Here is a 21,188-nt window from a genome sequence, read left to right on the forward strand (position 1 = left end):
GCCATACATGAATATGGGAGTCATTTTATGCTTGATTGGAGAGCTAAAGTTCGGCATGCTAAAGCAGCGGTTCAATCTTTGACTGTACTTTTTCAGATGCAGCCCCTTTCTTCCCAACAAATGGACACTCTCGCTCAGTCAAAAGCTCTTTTGCAAGCTAATGACCGACGTAAATTGGCCAAGTGGCAGGTTCGAGCAAGGATGACTCAATTTTTGGATAAAGGATGCTCCTCTAAATCCTTTTTTCAAGGGTTACATGCTTTCAGGAGAAAGACATCTTGCCTCAGAGTCCGCAAACGGGATGGGGAATGGACTCGGTCTTTCTCAGAGCTTCAACATGAATGCTTTTCTTATTTTCAGAAGCTATTTGCACCCCCTGATACTCCTTCTTTGCAAGAATTACAAGCTCGGGAGATTCTTTTGCATCAAGTGCATCCCATTATCAACCCACAGGAAGCTCTCAAACTGGATATGCCTTTCACTGATAAGGAGCTTGATGATGCCTTGTCTCATCTTAGCCCTGGTAAGGCTCCGGGGTATGATGGTCTCACAGTGGAGTTTTTCTTACACTTTTGGGAGGATCTTAAAGGTGTCATCCTACAAATGATTAATAACTCTTGGCACACAGGAGTACTCCCCTCCTCATGGAAGCATGGCATAGTTAAACTCATTCCCAAGAGGAAATTGTGTGAGCATCTTATGGATTGGAGGCCCATCACATTGATGCCCGTTATTTACAAACTCTTTGCTAAAATGCTAGTGCACCGCCTTCATCAAGTGCTCTATGAGGGCTTGCATCCTTTGCAATATGGTTTCGTCCCTCGGAGGCAGATTCATGATAATATTGGCAATGCTCTCATGGCTATTGAATATGCAAAATATTCTGAACAGGATGTTTTTATTATGCAAGTGGACTTTGCCAAAGCTTTTGACACGGTCAACTGGGACTTTATCTCACAAACAATGGCTAAGATGGGCTTCGGGCCAAAAATGGCTAATGTCATCTACTGTTTATATGCTGGCTCTACAGCCCAATGCATCCTTGGAAATCATCTTTCGCAATCTTGGTCCTTGGGTCGTTCGGTCCGGCAAGGATGTCCACTCAGTGCCCTGTTGTATGCCATTGCCACTCACCCACTTCTCTCATATTTGGATCATCTTACCGCACAAGGTCTTCTCACTGGTCTTCAGATTCCTGGAGCCCCTTCCTTTATTGCTCAGGCCTATGCAGATGATTCTTTTTTTATGCAACATAATTCTCCACAGCAGTTGAAGACTATTATGGACACTCTTTCTTCATATGGCCTGGCTGCTGGCATGAATGTTAATTTCGATAAATCTAGCCTCATACCGTTGCATTCATATGATTGGCATACTCTTCTATGGCCTGGGCACATTATGCAGCCCTGTGATGTGGTCCGCCATCTTGGTTACCCTATTGGCTGGCACATCACTAGGAAACAACAGTTAAAATGGATTTTTGATAAGCTTCATGCCAAACTCCATTATTGGAAGCTCTCCACTTGGCCACTCCATGTTAGGCTCCGGATTGTCCAGTCGATTATTATGGCTTATGTTCAGTATTTTTTGCCTTTGATGCACTGGACTTCTCAAGACATTTCTGCCTTTATGTCTCATGCCATGGAACTGTTATGGAAAACAAAGTCTTCTGCTAAAGCTCTAAGACTTATGAGGATGACAAAAGTCTGTTCCCCAAGGATGCACGGTGGATTGAATGTGCTGAATATTGCGCACCATGTCTTGGCCAGGAAAATTCCTCTTCTACTCACCTTTTTTCGTCAGAAGCAGCCATGGACTCATATGCTTGCAACCATGTGCACGTCCTTACGTACTACTGCACATGGTGCCTGGCTCACTGATTTTTGGGAGGTTATTTTGGGCAGATTTGTAGGCTCTATCCCGGGTTGCCCCTTTGCTACTTCACTTATTAGCGATTGGCAACAGGTCCTTTCGCATGCTCATTGGGCCCCTTCCGTTTTATCTCATGCCAATTCCCTTCGGCAAGAAAGTATTTATTGGAGTGCTGTTTTTGATCCTCCATTGGCCCTCCAAGAGCCGATTCGGGCATATAATCTCAGCAAATTGGGGATCAGGTGTATAAATGACGTTGTTGATGCTACTGGGCACATGCTTTCCTTCCCTCAAGCCATGGCTTCTTATCCACTAGCCATGCATCACAGGTTTATTTGGGGAAAAATTGCTGAATTACTGCAGCCTTTTCTTCCCATCCCTCCTTTATCTAACAGGGACCGATTACATGATTGGCAGTTACACCCGGTGGGCTCAAATTCTCGTCCTGTTCCTCTTCCTAACCTAACGGTCAGCACGACATACTCTCTCCTCCAGCCGTCACCATGGATTCACTTACATGCTAATTCTCTTTGGCATATGGCAAAATCGCTTGCTTGGTGGCGAAAGAATCTCCGCAATTTATGGAGAAGCAAATTGCCTCTCAAGCAAAAGCTTTTCCTATGGCGTTGTCTTACAGGAACCTTATCCGTGGGGGTCACTCTGGCTCAACGAAGGATTGCATCTGCTTCCTGTCTTCGATGCATGGCCCCTTCTGAAACGGTGTCTCATTTGTTTTGGATGTGTTCCAGCACTAAGACCTTCTTATGCAAAATTTCCATGTCGCTTCGCCTTCGTTTCCCTAACTCACCTTTTGGGAAACATTTTTGGCTTTTTGGCAGACTTCCTGCAACCCTGGTCCATTACTCCTTATTTTTGAACTGGGTCAGATATTGGGCTTTTTGGACCATCTGGCAGGATCACAACATGCGATATTTTGGGAATCCGTTCTTGCAATCTTATGAATATTTCAGACTCTCCCTACGGCAATCTATCTATGATGCTTGCTATCAAGGAGATCTTCCTCAGTCATGCCTGGAAATAGTTTTTCTTTGCTTTTGATTTCCTGTTGAGGCTCTCTGCTTTTTTGAGACCCTCATGTAAATTTTGCTGATAATATGATCATGGATTTACCAAAAAAAAAAAAAAAAAAGTGTGTGTGTGTGTGTGTGTCTGTGTGTGTGTACACACATAATAGCTGCTTCAGTCTAGAGCAGCTATGAATGTAAAGTCCTACTAAATGTCATTTCACTTTTACCCCAAAAACAAAAAGTGTGTGTACACACACACATATACACATGTATGTATGTATGTATGTATGTATGTACGTATGAGATCAGGATAGTAGACATGAATTGAGACTGGCGTAACCGAAAGTGCCTTGAAGGCCCTGTGGCTATGAGTGTGAAGAATAGGCCATGGTCCCACCTCTCATGCCACTCTCTTGGACATAAAAAACCCTAGACTTTGCTAAGGGGGCTGACGGGAGCTAAGAGATTTCTAGGGCTTGTCCGAAATCCTCTCAAATGGTGTATAGAAGATTGAGGTATAGTCTCGGGAGGCTAGGGTACTGAATAGTGAGGATGGTGTAGCTCTGGTCCTCGAGTACAAGATCAAAATGGAGGCCATAAGGCATCATGAAGGCAGCCCTTCCTACTTAATAGAACTTCATTTCCTTGCCAAAAAAAAAAAGGACCCTAGATCTCAGATCGATTGGACACAGTGGACAGCGGAGACTCCAAAGTAGCAGTGTGGCAGTACAAGAGTAGGTCCTCACTAGAATCTTTGCCGGAAAGGGAGTTGGCCCTTCTCTAGGACTGTGTTTCTATTGAGAGATTGAGGGAGTAGCAACCAAACTCAACCTAGTTGGCAAAGCAATATGACTGTGCGATAGTAGAATTACATGAGGTCCAGACCAAAGGAGCGGAACTTGTCACTCCTCTCAACCTATCTGGCAAACCAATATGAGTGCGCCAAAGTAGAATTGCATGAGGTCCAGGCCAAAGGAGTGGAACTTGCCACTACTCTCAAGCCACATACAGAACGAGAAGATGAACCATCAATTTTTTGAATATGATAGTCCGTATTGCAATAACATCACCGTAAGTTGAGAAATCAATAGAGCTCTTCAGTTAAACAAAACTTCACTGGGTTACAACTAAGGGGCCATAGCTTTCATGAAAATACAGCTGCTGAACATCATGGACAGAGTGGTTCTTAACTTAAATTTAACCCTTCATTACCATAACGACAAGCTTCTTTGAGGTATACCACTGAAAATGTTAAAAGCCTAAACAAAAGAATGTGAAATAGGAGCAACAGTGTATGTAAGCAGTAAAATAATATATATCTCCTCATAGCCCCCACTCCTCATGCCATAAAAAGAAATGGCAGCTTTGGTTTATGGATACTCCAACAAGTCTTCAATCCAAGAGAGGAACTTGCAAGGAGAGCCAAAAGAAATGGACTTTGACGTGCCTCCTCTCAGTGACCATGATGAGCACATTTGCCAAGAAGTTCTTATGATGTGAAAGGACAGAAACATTGTCTAGAACTCTTAAGACCTAATCAATTTGACCTCTCTCTTTCATTGTCAAAGCATCGAGGCACAATTTTAAAAAAAGAGGAATCCTCGCTAGAGGACGTGCTTGTGAGAATCTTTGCCAACCATATCAATAGGACCCCTTGAAGAATCAAGTCTTTGGTTTATTACAATGGCAGAGGATTGGAGTGGTGGGGACCAAGTATTGAGTTTGTACTACAACAATTCACCATGAGTAGAAATGAGGAGACCAAGGAGCAAACAAGGGAAACACTAGCACAAGAGGAATGAAGCAAGATATAGGCACATGAGAAGGAGGATAAGGTCCAGAATGTGATGACACAACTGATGAAGGAAGATGCGACTATAGAGAGGGATTATCTGTAGGATAATAAACTAGCAATTAACTACATTGAGGAATATAGACAAGCTAAAAAGAGGTCGAATGAAGGGTGAGAAGTCGAAGAGGATAAGGCAAATGACTGATGGTATGAAGAAGATTAGAAATACCAGTGTAGATCAGACCAAGGAGAGGACGGACAACCCCTCCCTAGCTGAGGATCACCAAAAATGTGCTAGACCAAGGCCTACATACAAAGTATAAACAACAAGATAAGAGCAGACAACAAAGAAAACTCAAGACAACATATTCATTCCAAAATTGCAAGATCCCCTTGAATACAATGCATGGCCACTCTCCCAAGGCCTCTTCACAACCCATCCTATGCCGCATGGCACTCTCCTTCTCCATTCCCCATAAAGGCCTCTCCTTATTCATCTTCTCTTACTATAGTAGAGTGATTCTAATGATTATATTCCTAATGCATATGTGTAGGCTTTGAAAGTGGCAAACGTAATTTTTTAAAGCAGGCATAAGAATCCTTATAATGTCTAAATAGATCCTTTAGAATACATAAACAAGCAAAGACTCTATCAGCAATTTGCAAAATTTTGTGTAAAGAATGTTTGAATATAGAAAAAAAACATTGAGAAAGAATGCAATTGACATAATTATAGAATGGATTCAAAGGCAACCTCTGGAATAGGAAGACCAAAAGTGACACCCGACATGGATGCCTTCAAAGCTTCTGCACTTCCAAGGAAAGCAGATCCTGCCAAACAAAGAGAAAACAATCATACAACAATAACAACATACTCCAAAATGTAATTAATCAACCACAAACCATACAGAAAAGTGACCCAGACCAACAGATATATATGCGTAGATGTGATCATCAATCCATTGTTGATATATCGTTGGAGCAATCTCAAGTTTGAGCCATGCCAAAAAATAACGAAATACATTGTTTCCCATGGAATGTGCAAACACCAGAGATGGACCCCCACGAAGCTTCAATGCTATTTCAAAAGCAGATCTGTCACAAACCAAGGATATAAAGATTTCAGAAAAGTTAAATTTCTTAAATTTTTAATGCATATATGCAATGTTATAATTTACAATTACACATTCAATTTGCAACTATGAGGTTGGGTGATTCTAGATACACACATGATCATATAGACTTTATGACTTTGCCCAGCTTTTTATTACAACGTTCATACTGGTAGCGATGTTGTTTAACCTTTGCCAGTTCGAACCTCTCCAGTTTTAGATTTTAATTGTCAAGCTGCTTCTTCACTATAGGTGTCTTGTTTGTGCTTTACTGGCCTCTACATCTTCTAGTACCTCTCATCCAAATGTTCTGCCTCCTCCACCATAGAATGCCTTCTCTTCTGCTACCTTCCATCTTCTGAATATTGACGCTCAGTTTGGTTCGTGCTAGAGCTTGACTTTTTGCAACCAAAATCTTTATTTTACTTGATTGAAGGGTCTTTTTATTTTTATTTTTAAAAAAATGGAGCTTTGCAAATATCAAAGTTCTTCTAACCAACCTTTTGATTCAAAGCTGCCACACCATATGGACTGGAGGATACTAACTTTATGTCTGAAACGTATAAGAGTGGCCCAAAATTTTATTCTTAACCAATTGCAATCTTTGCTAATGCTAGTATTTGGTTGATTACATGCAGGTTTCTAGATGATCGTATTAGAGTGTACATCTTCCAACCAAAGAAATAGAAGTCTGTGGGTTGTAGGAAAGACTTATATAATTTCTTGGAGTATAGTGAGAGTCTAGATCAAGTCTCTTACCCAGGGTCTAGGTCCCACTCATGGAGAGGTCATCTAATTCAAAGATAGGGATGAGGACCAGAGGGGAATCTTGAAATGTAACTGCTTAGCCTGTGAATAGAGCATCTAATGCAAGCAAGGTGATGGTGTCCACATAGGTGGTCTCGAGAAAATATATATACGATAGAAAAAATATCTGGCACATCATCCACCTATTACAACAAAGGCTTGGTATTCCAGCCCTTACCTATGAGCTTGTCTTCCTTGCCAGTTTTTGTTATTTTCCTTGCTGCTCTTTACATCTTTGAACAAAAGCATTCATACTCGAGGATGCCTCTGATAAGGAGTGGAGGGAGCAACCCACAAGGTGGGAAAATCCATGCTCCCAATTGACCATGGACTAGGGATGAATTGAAGAAGCGCTTCATTTAATAGTAGTAGAACTAATTGGAAGGCTCGTGATAGTGGGTCATTAAGTCCATCCAAAACGCCTCATTTGTAGGGGGAAATGTGTCACTGTCAACAACTATGAGCTGCATGGCCTCTACCTCAGTAGTAGTCAAGAAAGAGGATCATCTGAAGCCTAGGTTACCCAAAACCCTGAAACTCAAAATTTTGGTGGCTGATGGCCAAGATGAAATGGCATAGTTTCAACTTCCTCACATGACTGAGGGATGCAAATCAGAGAAATTGGTGGGTCAACCGGATGCTCTGCTGAAGAAGCTATGTCATAGAGAACTTTGGCCATCAACTCTGGGAGAATCAGTATTCCCATTGGACTTGAGGGGTCACAACATGTATACCTCCTCGTCCAAACTAAGAAAAAATCTTCACGGTCTTGCACCAAATGGGCTCACTCCTCCTATTAGAGAAGGAGCTAGGGCAATTGTGAAGCCATATCTAATCTAAGGGTAAGCCATGTCTACCACCACCACCCACCTAGATAGCAAGCATACGAGCTCAAGTGTTATGCTATGCAAAGGAAGTGTCAAGGTCGTCAAAAACCGTCCTATGCTTGTGCACTTAGTACCTCATCAAGCCATGAATTTTGCCCAAAAGGTGATGCATAAAATCAGCTGGAATGAGTAGAAGAGCACTGGGGAAGACAAGGAAAAAAAGAAGGGAAAATGGAGGAGTGGTGGCGAAATTGAGAGGAAAGAGAGGAAGAGGTGTTAACTGTGTGAGCAGCAAGAGGGAAATGACATGAGGGAGAGAGGGAAGGGAGGAAAAGGAGGGCTTCCCAAAATCAATTACTAGAATGGCTTATGCCAATCCTTCAAAATCAAGAGGTATTGATACGATGGGAAGAAGGTGGAGCTGCACCTGTTAGAAGATGGAGATGGAGGTTGCTTGCAGTAGCCAACACTCCCGCAGAGCCAAATCATAATGTCCTCACATCCAATCACGTTCATCTGGTTGCCGGATCAGCGGCTACAGTGGGTTCCAGATCTGTGGCTCCATGCCTGCCCCCTCCCTTGCTAACCGCTATACCCAGGCCTGTGCTCCATCATGTTGCTCTGGGCAGGATTTTGCCCGAAACGGTTAGTTGCCTGCGAGAGAATCATGTGGGTGGGCTCTAAACTTTTGGGTGCTCCAGTTGTAGGTCCCAGTGTACTCCCAGCAATGCACAGAAAGATAAAGACGTTCTGGATCCCAAGGTTCCATGGGGGCTATTTATAAAGCCCTGCTGAACTGGCCGATTAGTTCTACAGACTGGCCAATCAGTCTGCCAGTCCATCATACTAACCTAAACCAATCTGGTCCTGCCCTTGATCAGCCAACTTGATCATGCGCCTATTTAAGACCTTGGCCCAGGCACCTTTTGCTAGGTCCTACCCCAGCCAGTCTGCAGCCTCCTGTATAGCACCCGACCACCTGCAGCCCAGATCTAGCTGTTGTCTGCAGTCAGCCATGTACTGTGTTGCTCTAGGCGCCTACACCTGCTGCTTGTGACTAGTCCTTATCCTGTAAACAGGCCCATACTTTCTGTCCAGCACTTGTACTTCAGCCCTACTGCTGCGCTGTCCTCTGCAAGCCCTACATAAGTTTCACAAATTGCCTTTGTTGGCAAGCCTCATGTGTACGCAGATCTGCCCATGCGGTGAACTCTCTCTAACCCATAACTAGCTGCTGGTACACCTCTCCTATGTCCCTTTGGGGACTCACAAGTGGGGAGGTGATCACAGTAATCCCAACCGCACTGGAAATGGAGGAGGCAAAAAATGAAGAAGGGGGTCAGCATGGGCAGCAGAAAGAGTGGGGAAACGGAATATTGGAAGGGGGCTGAGTGGGCAGCGGGGGGGGGGATGAAGCAGAGTAGGCAGCAGAAGGGAGCAGAGTAAAATGGGATCCGCACGGGCAGCCGGAGCCGAAATGAGAAGGGGAGGGGCAGGTGGGGTGGGCAACAAGGGGTGTTGCGGGGGGAGGAGGGGGGGAAGGGGACGCAGCAAGAGTCGGCAAATTGAGAAAGGGGGGGGCAGATGGAGTGGGAAGCAGGGGAGGCAGCAAGAGAGAGTGAAATGAGAAGGGGACGGGCAGGTGAGAGGGTAGAAGCAGGGATTGACATGAAGAGGGCAGCGCCAGGTGGAGTCTAACACTAAGGGGCGGCAGCAGGAGGCAGCAAAATGAAAAAGGGAAGGGGCAGGTGGAGTGGGCAGCAAGTGAGGTAGGCAGCAAGGGGGCAGCAAGATGGGGGTAATTGAGGAGGGGTTGGGTAGATGATGAGGGCAGCAAGAGGTGGGGGGCAGGGGCACAGCAAGAAGGTGTGACATGAAAAAGGGGGGGTGTCTTTGTTTTGCTTAAAATTCCAAAAGTCTGGTCTAGCCGAAGCTGGCTGCCTAGAAGCCCCCTCAAAAGACCTCTAAGCCGCTAGTGGTCCAATTTCCAGGTAACTTGGGAGCATAGAAACCCCTTGAGATGAGCAGACACAGACCCGTGAGATGTAAGTTGAGACATTCATCAAATAGAGTCATGATGCCTAAGAGTGGCTCGTGATTGGCTGATTTTTTATTGGCTCCCCGGAATGGGCTATGCCCAATGAGACAATTTAGAGCAGAAGGTAGGCTGCCTGAAATGGCTGGCTGTCCAAAATTTTAGTAAAATTTTATAATTTGAATAACTTATGATTCGTACCTTGGATCTATATGCTTAAGATCCCAAAAGTGCTCAATTTTAAAGTCTTCAAAATGAGATCATACGTGACACCTTCCATGCATACATGGCCAACTTTTTAAGATTTGCACTTGAGACTAGCAATTGACACTTTTTGCACAAGAAAAGACAACAAAGCCCTCCTATGGTCTTTTGTTTTCTCCTTAAGAAAAGAAAATGGCATTAATGAAAACACCCTAGTTCTACAGAGACACCAAGGTAAAAATACAACTGTCCTAGAAAGGGTACATAGACGAGAAACGGAGATTTCCCCCAGCTGGCCACTCTATGGGGTGATCCCTCATACAATAGGCTGACTCAGGTGGCTTATAATGCCTCTCTCTCCAAATGTAAAAATGGGCAGGGTTCCTAGGTACTCAGAAAGGCATCTCTCAGTCTCCTCATGCAGTCAGAGTTCTCTTGCAATCTGTACCATCTACCTCAGAATGTATGCACAATGTCCGGCCAGATATAAATGAGGGTCTCAAGAACGGAAGTACTCTGTTGATTGATGGCCTATCTGCATCTGGATGTCTATATATACCACACAATGATGCCAGCAAAGAGCTTCCATCTGGGGCAGTGACCAGACCACTTTGTTGCCGTGTAGTTTGGGCTTTGCATAGGTGTGATATGCTGCCATGTGAGGCCTATAGCAATGCTCCCCTGAAAATCCTTGTAGCCAAGGCAACTGCGCCCCAGGTCACTACCATCTCTTCCTGGGTGCTGGCAAAGACCAATCTCGAGGCTTCGCCTCTAAACCTCCTGTGCATGTAGGCGATCCCAGATACAGTGCCTCTGTGAATCCCCTCCAAAGCAACATGCCACCTGTCTGCATCCATATCGCAGTCATGGGTGCCCACTGCCAAGGCTCCTGTGAGCCATCAACCAAAGAAAGAGAGAGCTCTTCTGGAGTCTAAAACTGTCCCATAGCTTGTGCCAATAATTTGATAGAATCTCTGAGAAAGTCCCTGCCTCTCCCAATGAGCTGCTGCTGCTATCGATCCTCTGCATCTGAATCGTCCTCCCTAGTTTACACCAATCTCTATAATGGCCTCCTCTCCCATACCAAAAACTTCAATCTGTAGCTTGTGCAGTGAGGGGGTCTAGATCTATGCACCGCCTCCTCTGACACTAAACTATTATCGGGACTCTCCGAACAGAACAACCTGCATAATCCTCCCTGCTAGTTTCCTCTCTACTGTCCTCCTATCTGAGGAGTCTACCATCATCTAGGACTCAAAATGTAAGGGAAGAGAATCCTAAGGTATCCAGCAGAATCTTCTGTCTGGAAACAGTCCAATGAGCAGGTTGATTAGATCTTTCAACAAGGATGTTAATTTAGGTGCACATATTGAGCTAGTCAGAGTAGTGGGCCATATGGAGTGATGCTTTTATGCTACTCGCTAGTACGTTAACCCCCATCCAGAGGAAATTCCCCTTGGTATCAGGAGGCTATGAATTTTTTGAGGTACTACATAAAATTTCTGTAGTGCGACCTAGCTGGATGAGAATGGATTGATGCAGGTAATCACTCCAAGAACTTCCTTTCTTTGACTTTACTGTAGTGGGACTGAATTTTTTATTAGTGGGACCGAGGTAAATGAGAATGGATTGATGTAGGTCATCACTCCAAGAGCCTCCCTTTCTTCTTTGACTTTACTGTCAGTAATGCTAGGAAATTTCAGATTAGAGCTAGAGGATGGAGACCGCCTCAAGTTCATCGCTGGTAGAGCTGCTGGATCACTCCACATTGCAGATATCTTTTTGCAGAAGGCTTTGAAATCCCCAAGGAACAGGAGGATCGCTCTTTTCATCTGGCTTTTCATTCATGGAGGGATAAAATGGAGGAACACTTCGGAGGTGACTCCTTTCATCCTCAATGCTTGGCTCTAGGTGACATTGGCTCTGGAATTGCAGACAGGCTGGGATTCAGAACTTCTAGGTAGGTTTTCTTCATACACTTCGTACATGTCCTAGATCTCTTTGACAGGGCCTCGGATTTTCAATGAGAATCAGCCCTCCTCCTAGGCTTTCACAGTTCAGCGACATCTTGTAGAGTTGTGTCAACTTGACACTATTCCAGATTGTTAGTACAGACCTCCACCCGCATCAGTGGACACAAGTTGGGAGATTATGATTATTGCTACTATCACTGCTTGCACATTTGAAGATCCAGATCTACAGAGGCTAGAGACGCCACCCGAGGAGCTACAGTAGGTGGTATAGCAACAGCATACAGTCCCGTTTGTGTGCTAACCTCAGCCTGTGTATGCTGCAGGTGTAGTACAGTTTTGGCAGGTTTTGTACTTGGATCTACACATCTATTTATATATTCTGTTGGATGTCCATCTCAGTGTTCCATCTCCTAGTTCTGAAGTATTATCTACTTGTGTTCATATTCTGAACTGAAATAAAGTAGTGGTACTATCTTGGCGTATCTTCTGCATTAGGATGACTTGTGCTCATAGTTGGTGATGCAAGGCCATTGGTCCTCTACACGATGTCTAGTCTGGAGACACATGCTTAAAGGTGTGTTTTGCAACACCTGCCTTTCTCACGTCACTCTGCAACAGTAAAGACATACCTTCTGCGCCTATCAATCTCTTTGAGGTTGATTGCTACAGAAATTCAACCCTTCAGAACTAGAATCCGTAGGCTCTTCATCTCTAACAGACGGGTGAAATTCACTTTCTTGTCAATAATTGGCAGCTTTCATATCAACTGGAAATTTGATTGACTACTCAAAAAAATAAAGCAGTAGATATAGCATGGAACATTCAGGAGACCTTGGAAGTTGTCTCTGAACATGTTCTTTACTTGGATGGATCCATAGCTTTTTTAATCTTTTAGATTTCCATTGAAAGACCCTGCGAGTCTTGAATACTTTGCACTATTGGTTGTGCCATCTGAGTTTGTGTTTACTATGCTCTTGCATGTGTAGAAAACTTGCACTAGTAGAGTACTGAGAGATCAAACTAAAACAAAAGCAGCAACAATAAGATTCATCATCACCAATGTCTAGAGCCCAGTTACAACGAAGAGAGAGCAAGCAGTTCAAACGTACAGATCTCAGCCTCCTCTGAATCATCCCAATAGTTAGGATCGCACCTTGTCAACCCCTTCGCTCCATCTAGAGGTAGCAAGCCTCCTAAAATCAAGCATCCATCTCCCCAACGTGGCAACCACTGACTAACTACAATCACATAGCTATTAACCTCACATCTTCAACACTCCAAGGTTGATCATCTCCAACAGCTTGTGCAGGCTTTTGTTAACATCTCATTTGCTCCCCATATCATAGCAACCCTTCATAGATTCTAGTAAAGATATCCTGATTTTTTGTATGTAACTCAGATTACTGTTCATATAATCTCAATTGAGTTGTCAGATAACTGCACTGATAAATTTGCACTGTCAAAAGCTTTATTGGGTGTAAAGTACGAACTTGAGTTTGTGGAAGTATAAGTCTCGTTTTTCCAGTACAGAACCCGGAAGTCTCCAATCATAAGGCATTGCAGTAATGGCATTGGCATCGATGCCAAATTCAACAAGCCAATGTACCCACTCTCTCCAAACAGTTGAAAGTGGCCCTACAACAAATAAACAAGCATATGAGTTTCATCAAACAGTATTCAGGTAAGGAAAATCCACGAAATGTCTTCGCCAGATTAAAAATACATGTAACCTTCCAAGTGCATTTATAGAACAAGAAAAAGAGCCCAAAAGCCTATTTCTCCTCCAAAATTACTCCTACGAAAAGCCAAAAAAAATGGTGCAGGATGAAGAAATCAAACCTGTGATGTACCCTGGGTCAATCTCTGTAATAGCTGAAAGGCCTGTGTCTGGTCGTGACTTGCATTCAGGATGATCGGTCTGGTTGAATGGGTCCAACAGTATGCACTTCAGCCAGCAGTTTGTTACTGATATCACCTGCTTAAACACCATTAGTGACATGAGGCTAAAAGGAATATGGCAACTATGACAACTGTACTCACGGCTTTGTAATACATGTCAAAATCTGCACACATCGACAAGACAAAACTTCATGCCTCGTCTAGTTGCATTTGCACTTTTAAATTCAATAAGTTAGACCCTTGTAACCAGCATTGTGATGTGGAAAATTACTTTACATGCATGAAATGCGACGCTAGGAGAATAAGCACAACCATTTGTGCCAGAGTTACATATTAAATATGTCAAATCCTTTTTCCCAGGATATCGAAAGTATGTGCATGTGAAAGACATAATGCTGCTTCAACTGGCTAGCACAAAAGAAATACTGTACTAGCAGAAGTGTTCATGCAATCCCGTGATCAATGTTGACTATCTTGGCTGTACCGTGTGCATAACAGCATTTGGATTGCTTCTCACATCCTCGCTACATTGACAGCTCAGACTAGTGACTGTTGGACAACTATGCAAAAAAACGTATTCTTTGAATAAAATACAATGTCTTACGTCTCAACAATGAAACAGGAATACAAAACTACAAGCTAGTCTCAAAGCCTAAATTACAAGACCTCGACATGTAAAATCGCAAAAGCAGCATCGTTGAATCCCGATCCTGATCAATGTCTAAGAGTAAATGAGAAGGTGCACAATGCCATGTCATTCATACACCATCAGTAAAAAGATGCGAAAGGTAGCCCAAAGTCTCACACACAAGGAAAATATCATAGCCAGAGGAACATAACTCAACCTAGTCATCTTAATTGGAGGCTCATGCCCTTTCACAAGATGTAAACCCATTGAATTCAGTGTTTTGGATAAAACCTGGCCAAGCACATTACTCTTCATTGCCATCTCACTATGGGTCTCTTGAGCATACTGAGTGATCTCCAAAAAAGTGAAGATGCTATCCAAGATACTGCAGCCTTGGACAAACCTCATCTAGGATCAGCAAATGATGTTTGGCATCTTGGAGCAACGGCTTTTGCAAGAATCTTATGGTCTATGTGGAGGCGAGTAATAGGCCTACGATTACTTGACAAGTTTTTGCCCAAAAATTCTGTCTGAAGATCCTCACTAGAAGCGCTAAGAAGATGAGGGCCAATCAGAGGTCCAAGGAATTCCATAGAACCAGTAGAAAGGCCATCATAATCTGGCAATCTGTCAATGGGCAAAAGGGGGCTGTATCCAACTTTAAAGTCAATGGAGCATCCAGCCCTACTCATGTAAGCCCAAATCAACTTCTAGCATGTAAGCTCTCAAACTGAGAGAGTTCATCATATAGAAATCCAACAAGTGATGGAATGCTCTATCCATGACTGAGCAAGGATCAAACTAGAGGTGACCTGGTCGGTGATGCAGCCCAACTGCTCTGACAGACTCCCTACAGCATGAGTCACCCTTATTGATCTAAAAAGTCTGAAGAGTGTGCAATCTAAACTGAGATCGTCTACTCTAGGTCTCCAACAATTCTTCCTTGGTGTAGGCTAACTGAGGGAAGGGGGAGTCCAGGTATCTCTCCAAGAGACGCTAGATCATCACCAAGCTAGCTTTCAAATCTCTCTTTGGGAATTGGATTTCCCCCTCAAAAGTAGTGCTTAATCCTGACAGACAATGCTTGCCCTAAATAGACTGTTGGTGCACCACTCAACCCAAGAAGCATCTTGATCCTGGAGCTGAGGAATCTGCATCTAAGATGACTGAAAATGAAATCGAGATCCTAGCTGGTCTATGAGTGGCAGGAAGAGGGGCCGACTATAAAGGCAGTGATCCCAGGAATGATCCAGGGTGTCTACTTCTATGAGCTACCCAAGGTCCTATATCCACTCTCTTTGGTACCTTAGCACCAGTCCACCCACCAGACAGCTGAAGGAAAGGCCACATTGCAACCTGGATACATCATCATATCTGTAACGATGAATGTGCTTGCGGCTGGAAAGAATCTGCACCCCCATGCCGGAGTCTCTTCCCTACAAGATAAAGCTAGAAGATCCTTGTACTAATCCTCCAGCTTATTTTCATGAAACTGAAGCATGTTGAAGCCGCCTCCTACTAAAATCTGATGGAGGAATGTCCCTAAAGAGAGCAGTTGACTGTAGCCTGAGCTGCAAAGAGCATAAAGCAAAAGAATTCCAAGACAACCCTCAGAAAACTGAACCATAATATACACTACTCCCTCTAAAGTACTGCTTCCCGCACAACCTCTGCAGTCCACTTCAGGCTGATGCATGTGCACCCTTGGTGCCATCGGCTGTAGTGGAGACTGTCTTGAGAAGAAAAATAGCTGAAGAGGATGGAGGCAAGCCAGCCTGCCTGTGAGAGAAGAAGCAAGATCCAAATGTGTGTGAATGGAAATCGTAGCCCTCATCTGGTAAGTCCTCTGCTTTAGTTGATGGACTGGAGTGCTTGTCAGGCCTTTATATCTAAATTTGGATTTATGATTATATCTATCCCATGTTTAGAATACTTTAGCATCAATCAACAGATAGGAGGCAGAACAGATTAAGGATAAAATGGTCGTTGGTTGCATACGGGAAAGCTATCATTCCATTTGAATGGACAATGCAAGCTGGTGAAGAATTGCCAAGAGGAGAAATGAAAATCAGATATTCATGTGTAGTATTTCGTACAGCAATTTGTTTGTAGTTCATGTTGCTGGCTGAATTCATGGCCCAAATTTGAAAACTCCAAGCAGCATCCTGCAAATATCCTCACCAGCTGCAAGGGTGTTACAGGGAGGGTTGGGAGTGTTTGGGTGGGCAAGGCAAGCACTGGCGGTTTCAAGCCTCAGTCAGAATAACAGTGCGTTGATTTCACCTTACGATGGAACATGTAAACTCACCACAAGATCTTACCCATGCCTCCAGGGCCATGTAAATGCTGACTTGGCAGGATTGGCTCAATTTGCACAGATGATGGAATATCTTTTTCAGGTTGTACGAAGAAAATCAACTGGATTTAGGAATTTTATAAAATTGTGATCTCAATCCTCGTTGTGGAGTTCTAAATTGGATTAGGAACACAATAGTAACATGGAAATACACTTGCATTTATTTATAAAAGAGCGGAAAATGGCAAGCAATGATTGCTTTAATTTGACACTTTTGTCCTATACCAGCATCAAGTATTTGAATGAAGAGCTTGCAAGGATGGAGTCAAATTTCACTTGTATGAAAGGTGCAACATGTCCGAGGAATGCTTACTTAGATTACGGCAAATGAAGAATTGTGATGAGGTAAGCTAAGTCTTAAATTGTGAATTGTACACTCGCAGGAGTGTGAGATAGGATGCTATTTAAAGATAACATCCTTGAAGGGGGCATTAAATCTCATTCGCTCTTATGATGTGCTTCCAGCGAAGAAATTTGGATTAATCGTTTTGCCGGCAAAGAGTATAAGGTTTTTAAAACTCCATGAGCATTCACAAAGAGATGCATCTTTATGTTGGTGGACTAGTAACAAAACCGCGTAACGAGCATCGTTCTCACGGTAGGCGCGGATTTGGATACCTCCGAGAAATTGAGGTTTCAATTCACTGTATCGGAGCGGCTGAATCTACGAATTTCCACAATAGAGGCATTCTGTAGAGGTAAACAACGGAAAGGAAGAGGAAGGCCACTTCTAATCAGGGGATTGACGTATCTATTAAACCAAGCTTCCATGCCAAGCTGCAGTTCATCGGTGTACAAAGGAGCCTCCCATAAAGTTATGATGAGTGTGTTTTATATAGCAGTATTGGGGATGAACTGTGAAGAATCCTGTTTTATGTAGTACTTTACCTTTCTACTATCAAGCCAAACGGAGTCGAGGGGTCGGAAGTCCAAGGGAGAGAAAGGGCAATCGAGCAAGGCCCAGGCGCGGAGCTGGGTGGAAGCAAATCCGGGAATGAGAATTCCAGAGAGCTTGGGCTGCTGGAGGGCATGTAAGGAGAGGCAGAATTGAGCGGTGATGAAGTAGAGGAGGAAGAAGCAGAGACGCATGGTGATGAGAAATCGTTCTCGAGGGCGATGATTGCAGAAGCAAATCGTCACCCGTCTTCCTATTTCCTCCTGTCGCGAGAAATTTTGAATCCGGAAAGGGTCTCTCCAGCTGATATCAAGAATTGTTCTTCTTCTCCAATCGTTCTTGTTCACGAGAAAAACTCTCTCTCTCTCACTCTCTCTCTCTCTCTCTCTCGATCTTTCTCTCAAGAATTCTTCCCTTTTCTGGATCAAGAAAGTTCAGCGGGCAGGTTTTGCCTCTCTGATGACGTGAACTGTTCTGCTTCCTCTCTCTCTCTCTCTCTCTCTCTCTCTCTCTCTCGCTACATCGTTTTCATCCCAAATTCCGATTCTTCGTCCTTGCCGGCCTCCCACAAGCAGAATTAAGTCTCTCGATGGCGAAATGTTGAAGCCATGCGGAGTAGTGCACGTCTCCATGAATCCGAGCTCTCTCTCTGTGTCTGTCTGTGTCTACAGGATCGCAGATTCCCGAACCCATTACTATCAACAGTCGTTCCGTATGCCAGCGTTCCCTGAATTGAACCGGGGGGGGGACCTTTGCGCCCAACACCCCCCCAAAATCCTCATCTCCAACCTCCTCTCCTCTTTGAACCAACGGAATTCAGCCTCCCCTTCTCCTCAAAACCACCTACAATGGCTGCTTTTACTAATAGGTCTTGTTTCCATGCACTTTGGGTGCACGCACCCAGGTGACACGTGCTCCGGTATTGGGCACCGGTGGCTCTTCAGTCCTTGTCACGCACCTGGATGCGGGCACCCACCCCAGGAGCGTGGAAATAAGACCTCAGTGCAGGTGCATTCATCTACTATGCAAGTTTGGGCCCATACATTTAAAGTGTTAAAATCCCTCAACTCTGTCAACACTGGGGTTTAAGAGTACGTTCCTGCCTGGGCAGCATGCATTTTTTCGCTGCATCGAGGCAGTTCCCACCATCTACCCCGACATTCATGAAACTTATCCTTGGCATTCGACCGCCCCACTGCAGACAGAAAATGTGAGTCTCCCAGTGGGCATTACGGTGCTACATCCGTTTCCAGCCAATAAGCGAATAGGCTTCTTTCAATATACAGCTGCAATCGCGTGCAATCAGGTCCCGTACCTTGCAGGGTTGCAACGAATGGTGAGTGGGAACCCATGCTCCCCAATGCTCCTTCACGCTTGAGCCTCAACTTCGTGGCATTTCCACTCAAGCAGGAATGTACTCTAATGCGGGCAATGCTGCCCAATGTGTCAACATTGAGGCAAAAAGGTGGACCACGTGCAGCTACATCCAATCAATGTTACCCCTAGACAACGATATTATTCTTGAGCAGAAACCTAGAAAGTTTCTTATACGTTCTCGCACCTTAAATAAGCACCTAACTCTTTACATGTTTAAGCATAACATACCCTTGAAGGCCCTTTAGCGAAGGCTGTTGTACCCAAGTGGGGTGGCACTTTCTCTACCCAACAAGCCAAGCAATTGGGTACATACCTTAGAAAATGGCCGATAGCTTAATTAAGCACATACTAACCACATAGGCTTTACTAAAAAATGTACTAATCAAATGCACTATCATTATGCTATTGGCTTCTATCTACTAAAAAATGTACTAATCAAATGAACTATCATTATGTTATTGGCTTAGCCTCTCTCTCTCTCTCACACACACGCACACACACACGCACGCACGCATGCACTCGTGCACGTACGCACACACACCACCCCCATTGTGGTATTGTCACTAATACCTTGACTTGATGTTACTCGTGTTTAGTATGGGCTAGGCCATCGTCGTCCTTGGTTCACTAGATGCTTACATTCAAGTACCATGAAGACTTAGTACCTTCAAGTGAGGTTAGGTGGATGACGACAGCTAGTAAGGGTCATCATCCGCCGAAGTGATGCCCCCATTGAAGTTACTTGCCCCATCTTAATCAACACTATGTATGTAGCATTGAGTGTAATTACTAGCATTGCCCTTAAGGCAATGGTACTGAATACATTTTGATTATCCTTAAGGACTCAAGTTCTACCAAGCCTTTCCCTTTTTTATTCTAATGAACGCCTTTGCTTTCTTGTGCGAACTTTGTATCCAACTTTTGAGTGTCACCTTCCTTTTTCCATCTTTGTGTTTGCTTGCCGCTTTTGGCACTGCCTCGCTCGTTAATTGATGGTTTAAGGTAAAACTATGTGACTCAGTGTAAAGTGTCCCTCGAAACGGGGGGAGGGGGAGGGGGAGTGGGTTTGGTAAGTTCATGATAATTTCAAGGCTTTGGTGGGTTGATGCACATGGGTGTTCCCCTCACTTTCTAAAAAGTAACACCTAAAAGTTAGTTGGTGAATCACTAGTGTATTTTCAAATGAAAAGGCAACCCCTTACTTTGAATATTCCACATGATCTCAAACAAATATTACAACAAAGACTTATACATATGATAATATTGTGTGGTGGTATTTGTTACAATTATTTTGAATCTTGTCAGTGCTTGACTTTTAATAAAAGAAACATACATCATATCATGAAAGAAGCAGCAGGTAGTTGATAGCTAAGTTTGTAGGCAAAAAAAGGATCACTTAGTACCCATCAACATCCAATTCCCTAGCACAATGCAAGTGCGTAAGTGCTTATCTATAATAATCCAACAAAACCAAAATAATCCTTTTGGCTTATTTAGCTTGGACTCTAATTTGGCCTAAATATGGATGAACTATAAAATCAATACCATACACACAATGTGTGGTTCTCACGTTGAAGAAAAGGCAATTCATGTTCTTTTTAAAATTTCAATTGTTACCTTCACATCATAGAATAATTATTCAAAAACCTAGATAGCAAAAGGTTAATCTAAATACTTTTAGTATATTACTAACATCACAAAATAACTATTTAAAGACAAGGGTTCAAATACTCTTAGACTGCATAAGTTGTGTACATTTTGGTAAAAGCCCCCATGGGAGCTATAGCATGATAGCATGCTCAGCACGATGCTCTGTGTGTGTGTGTGTGTGTGTGTGTGTGTGTGTGTGTGAGAGACAGAGAGAGAGAGAGAGAGAGAGAGACTGGAGTTTCATCTTTTCTTCGTTTGGGTTCGCTAGTGGGCACTATGGACTTTATGGACATATAGGAATTGTAAAGTCTTTGATGATCCTACTTTCTCTCTGTTTCGCTTTTTTCAAACGTTCTCTGTAGCAATCTTTCTTTGATTGCTTTGCAGACCCGCTACATAGATCATGAGGTCTTTTTGGCATATATTGAAATTTTCAGTTGATGTAATTGTAGCACCTTGTTTTGAGGTTGCTACTCATGTAATATAATCAATCAAAGATTTCACCCCAAAATAAAGAGTGTGTGTGTGTGTGTGTGTGTGTGTGGAAAGGAAGGATAGCATGGCGGCATGCTATTTCAAACTCCCCCTATGGGCAGGCTAGCATGGCGGCATACTACCCCCCCCCCCCCCCCCTCTCTCTCTCTCTCTCTCTCTCTCTCTCTCTCTCTCTCTCTCTCTCTTTGTGGATAGGGTCTCCAACGACACTTCGATGCACTTCATACCTTCTGCGAGG

The 21,188-nt window shown here is 43.7% G+C and overlaps 1 protein-coding gene across 3 annotated transcripts in view; it reads right to left on the reverse strand.

Moving 5' to 3' along the window:
- Nucleotides 1–18,199, reverse strand: part of LOC147881810 (phospholipid--sterol O-acyltransferase-like) — a 158,316-nt gene extending 140,117 nt beyond the window's left edge. For 2 of the 3 annotated variants that reach the window (XM_087401585.1, XM_087401586.1), the window contains exons 1-5: nucleotides 17,422–18,199; nucleotides 13,490–13,625; nucleotides 13,141–13,285; nucleotides 5,618–5,787; nucleotides 5,447–5,523 (exon numbers count right to left, since the gene is read on the reverse strand). In XM_087401585.1, the coding sequence (XP_087257711.1) occupies nucleotides 5,447–5,523; nucleotides 5,618–5,787; nucleotides 13,141–13,285; nucleotides 13,490–13,625; nucleotides 17,422–17,622 (729 nt within the window). In that variant the 5' untranslated portion in view covers nucleotides 17,623–18,199. The remainder of the gene's footprint in view (nucleotides 1–5,446; nucleotides 5,524–5,617; nucleotides 5,788–13,140; nucleotides 13,286–13,489; nucleotides 13,626–17,421) is intronic. The other variant, XM_087401584.1, reaches the window with a different exon arrangement.
- Nucleotides 18,200–21,188: the final 2,989 nt, after the last annotated feature.

Source organism: Dipteris shenzhenensis, chromosome 30, assembly GCF_047967505.1.
Source record: "Dipteris shenzhenensis isolate YYH24624 ecotype China chromosome 30, Dip_SZ_1.0, whole genome shotgun sequence".
NCBI classification, from domain to species: Eukaryota; Viridiplantae; Streptophyta; class Polypodiopsida; order Gleicheniales; family Dipteridaceae; genus Dipteris; species Dipteris shenzhenensis.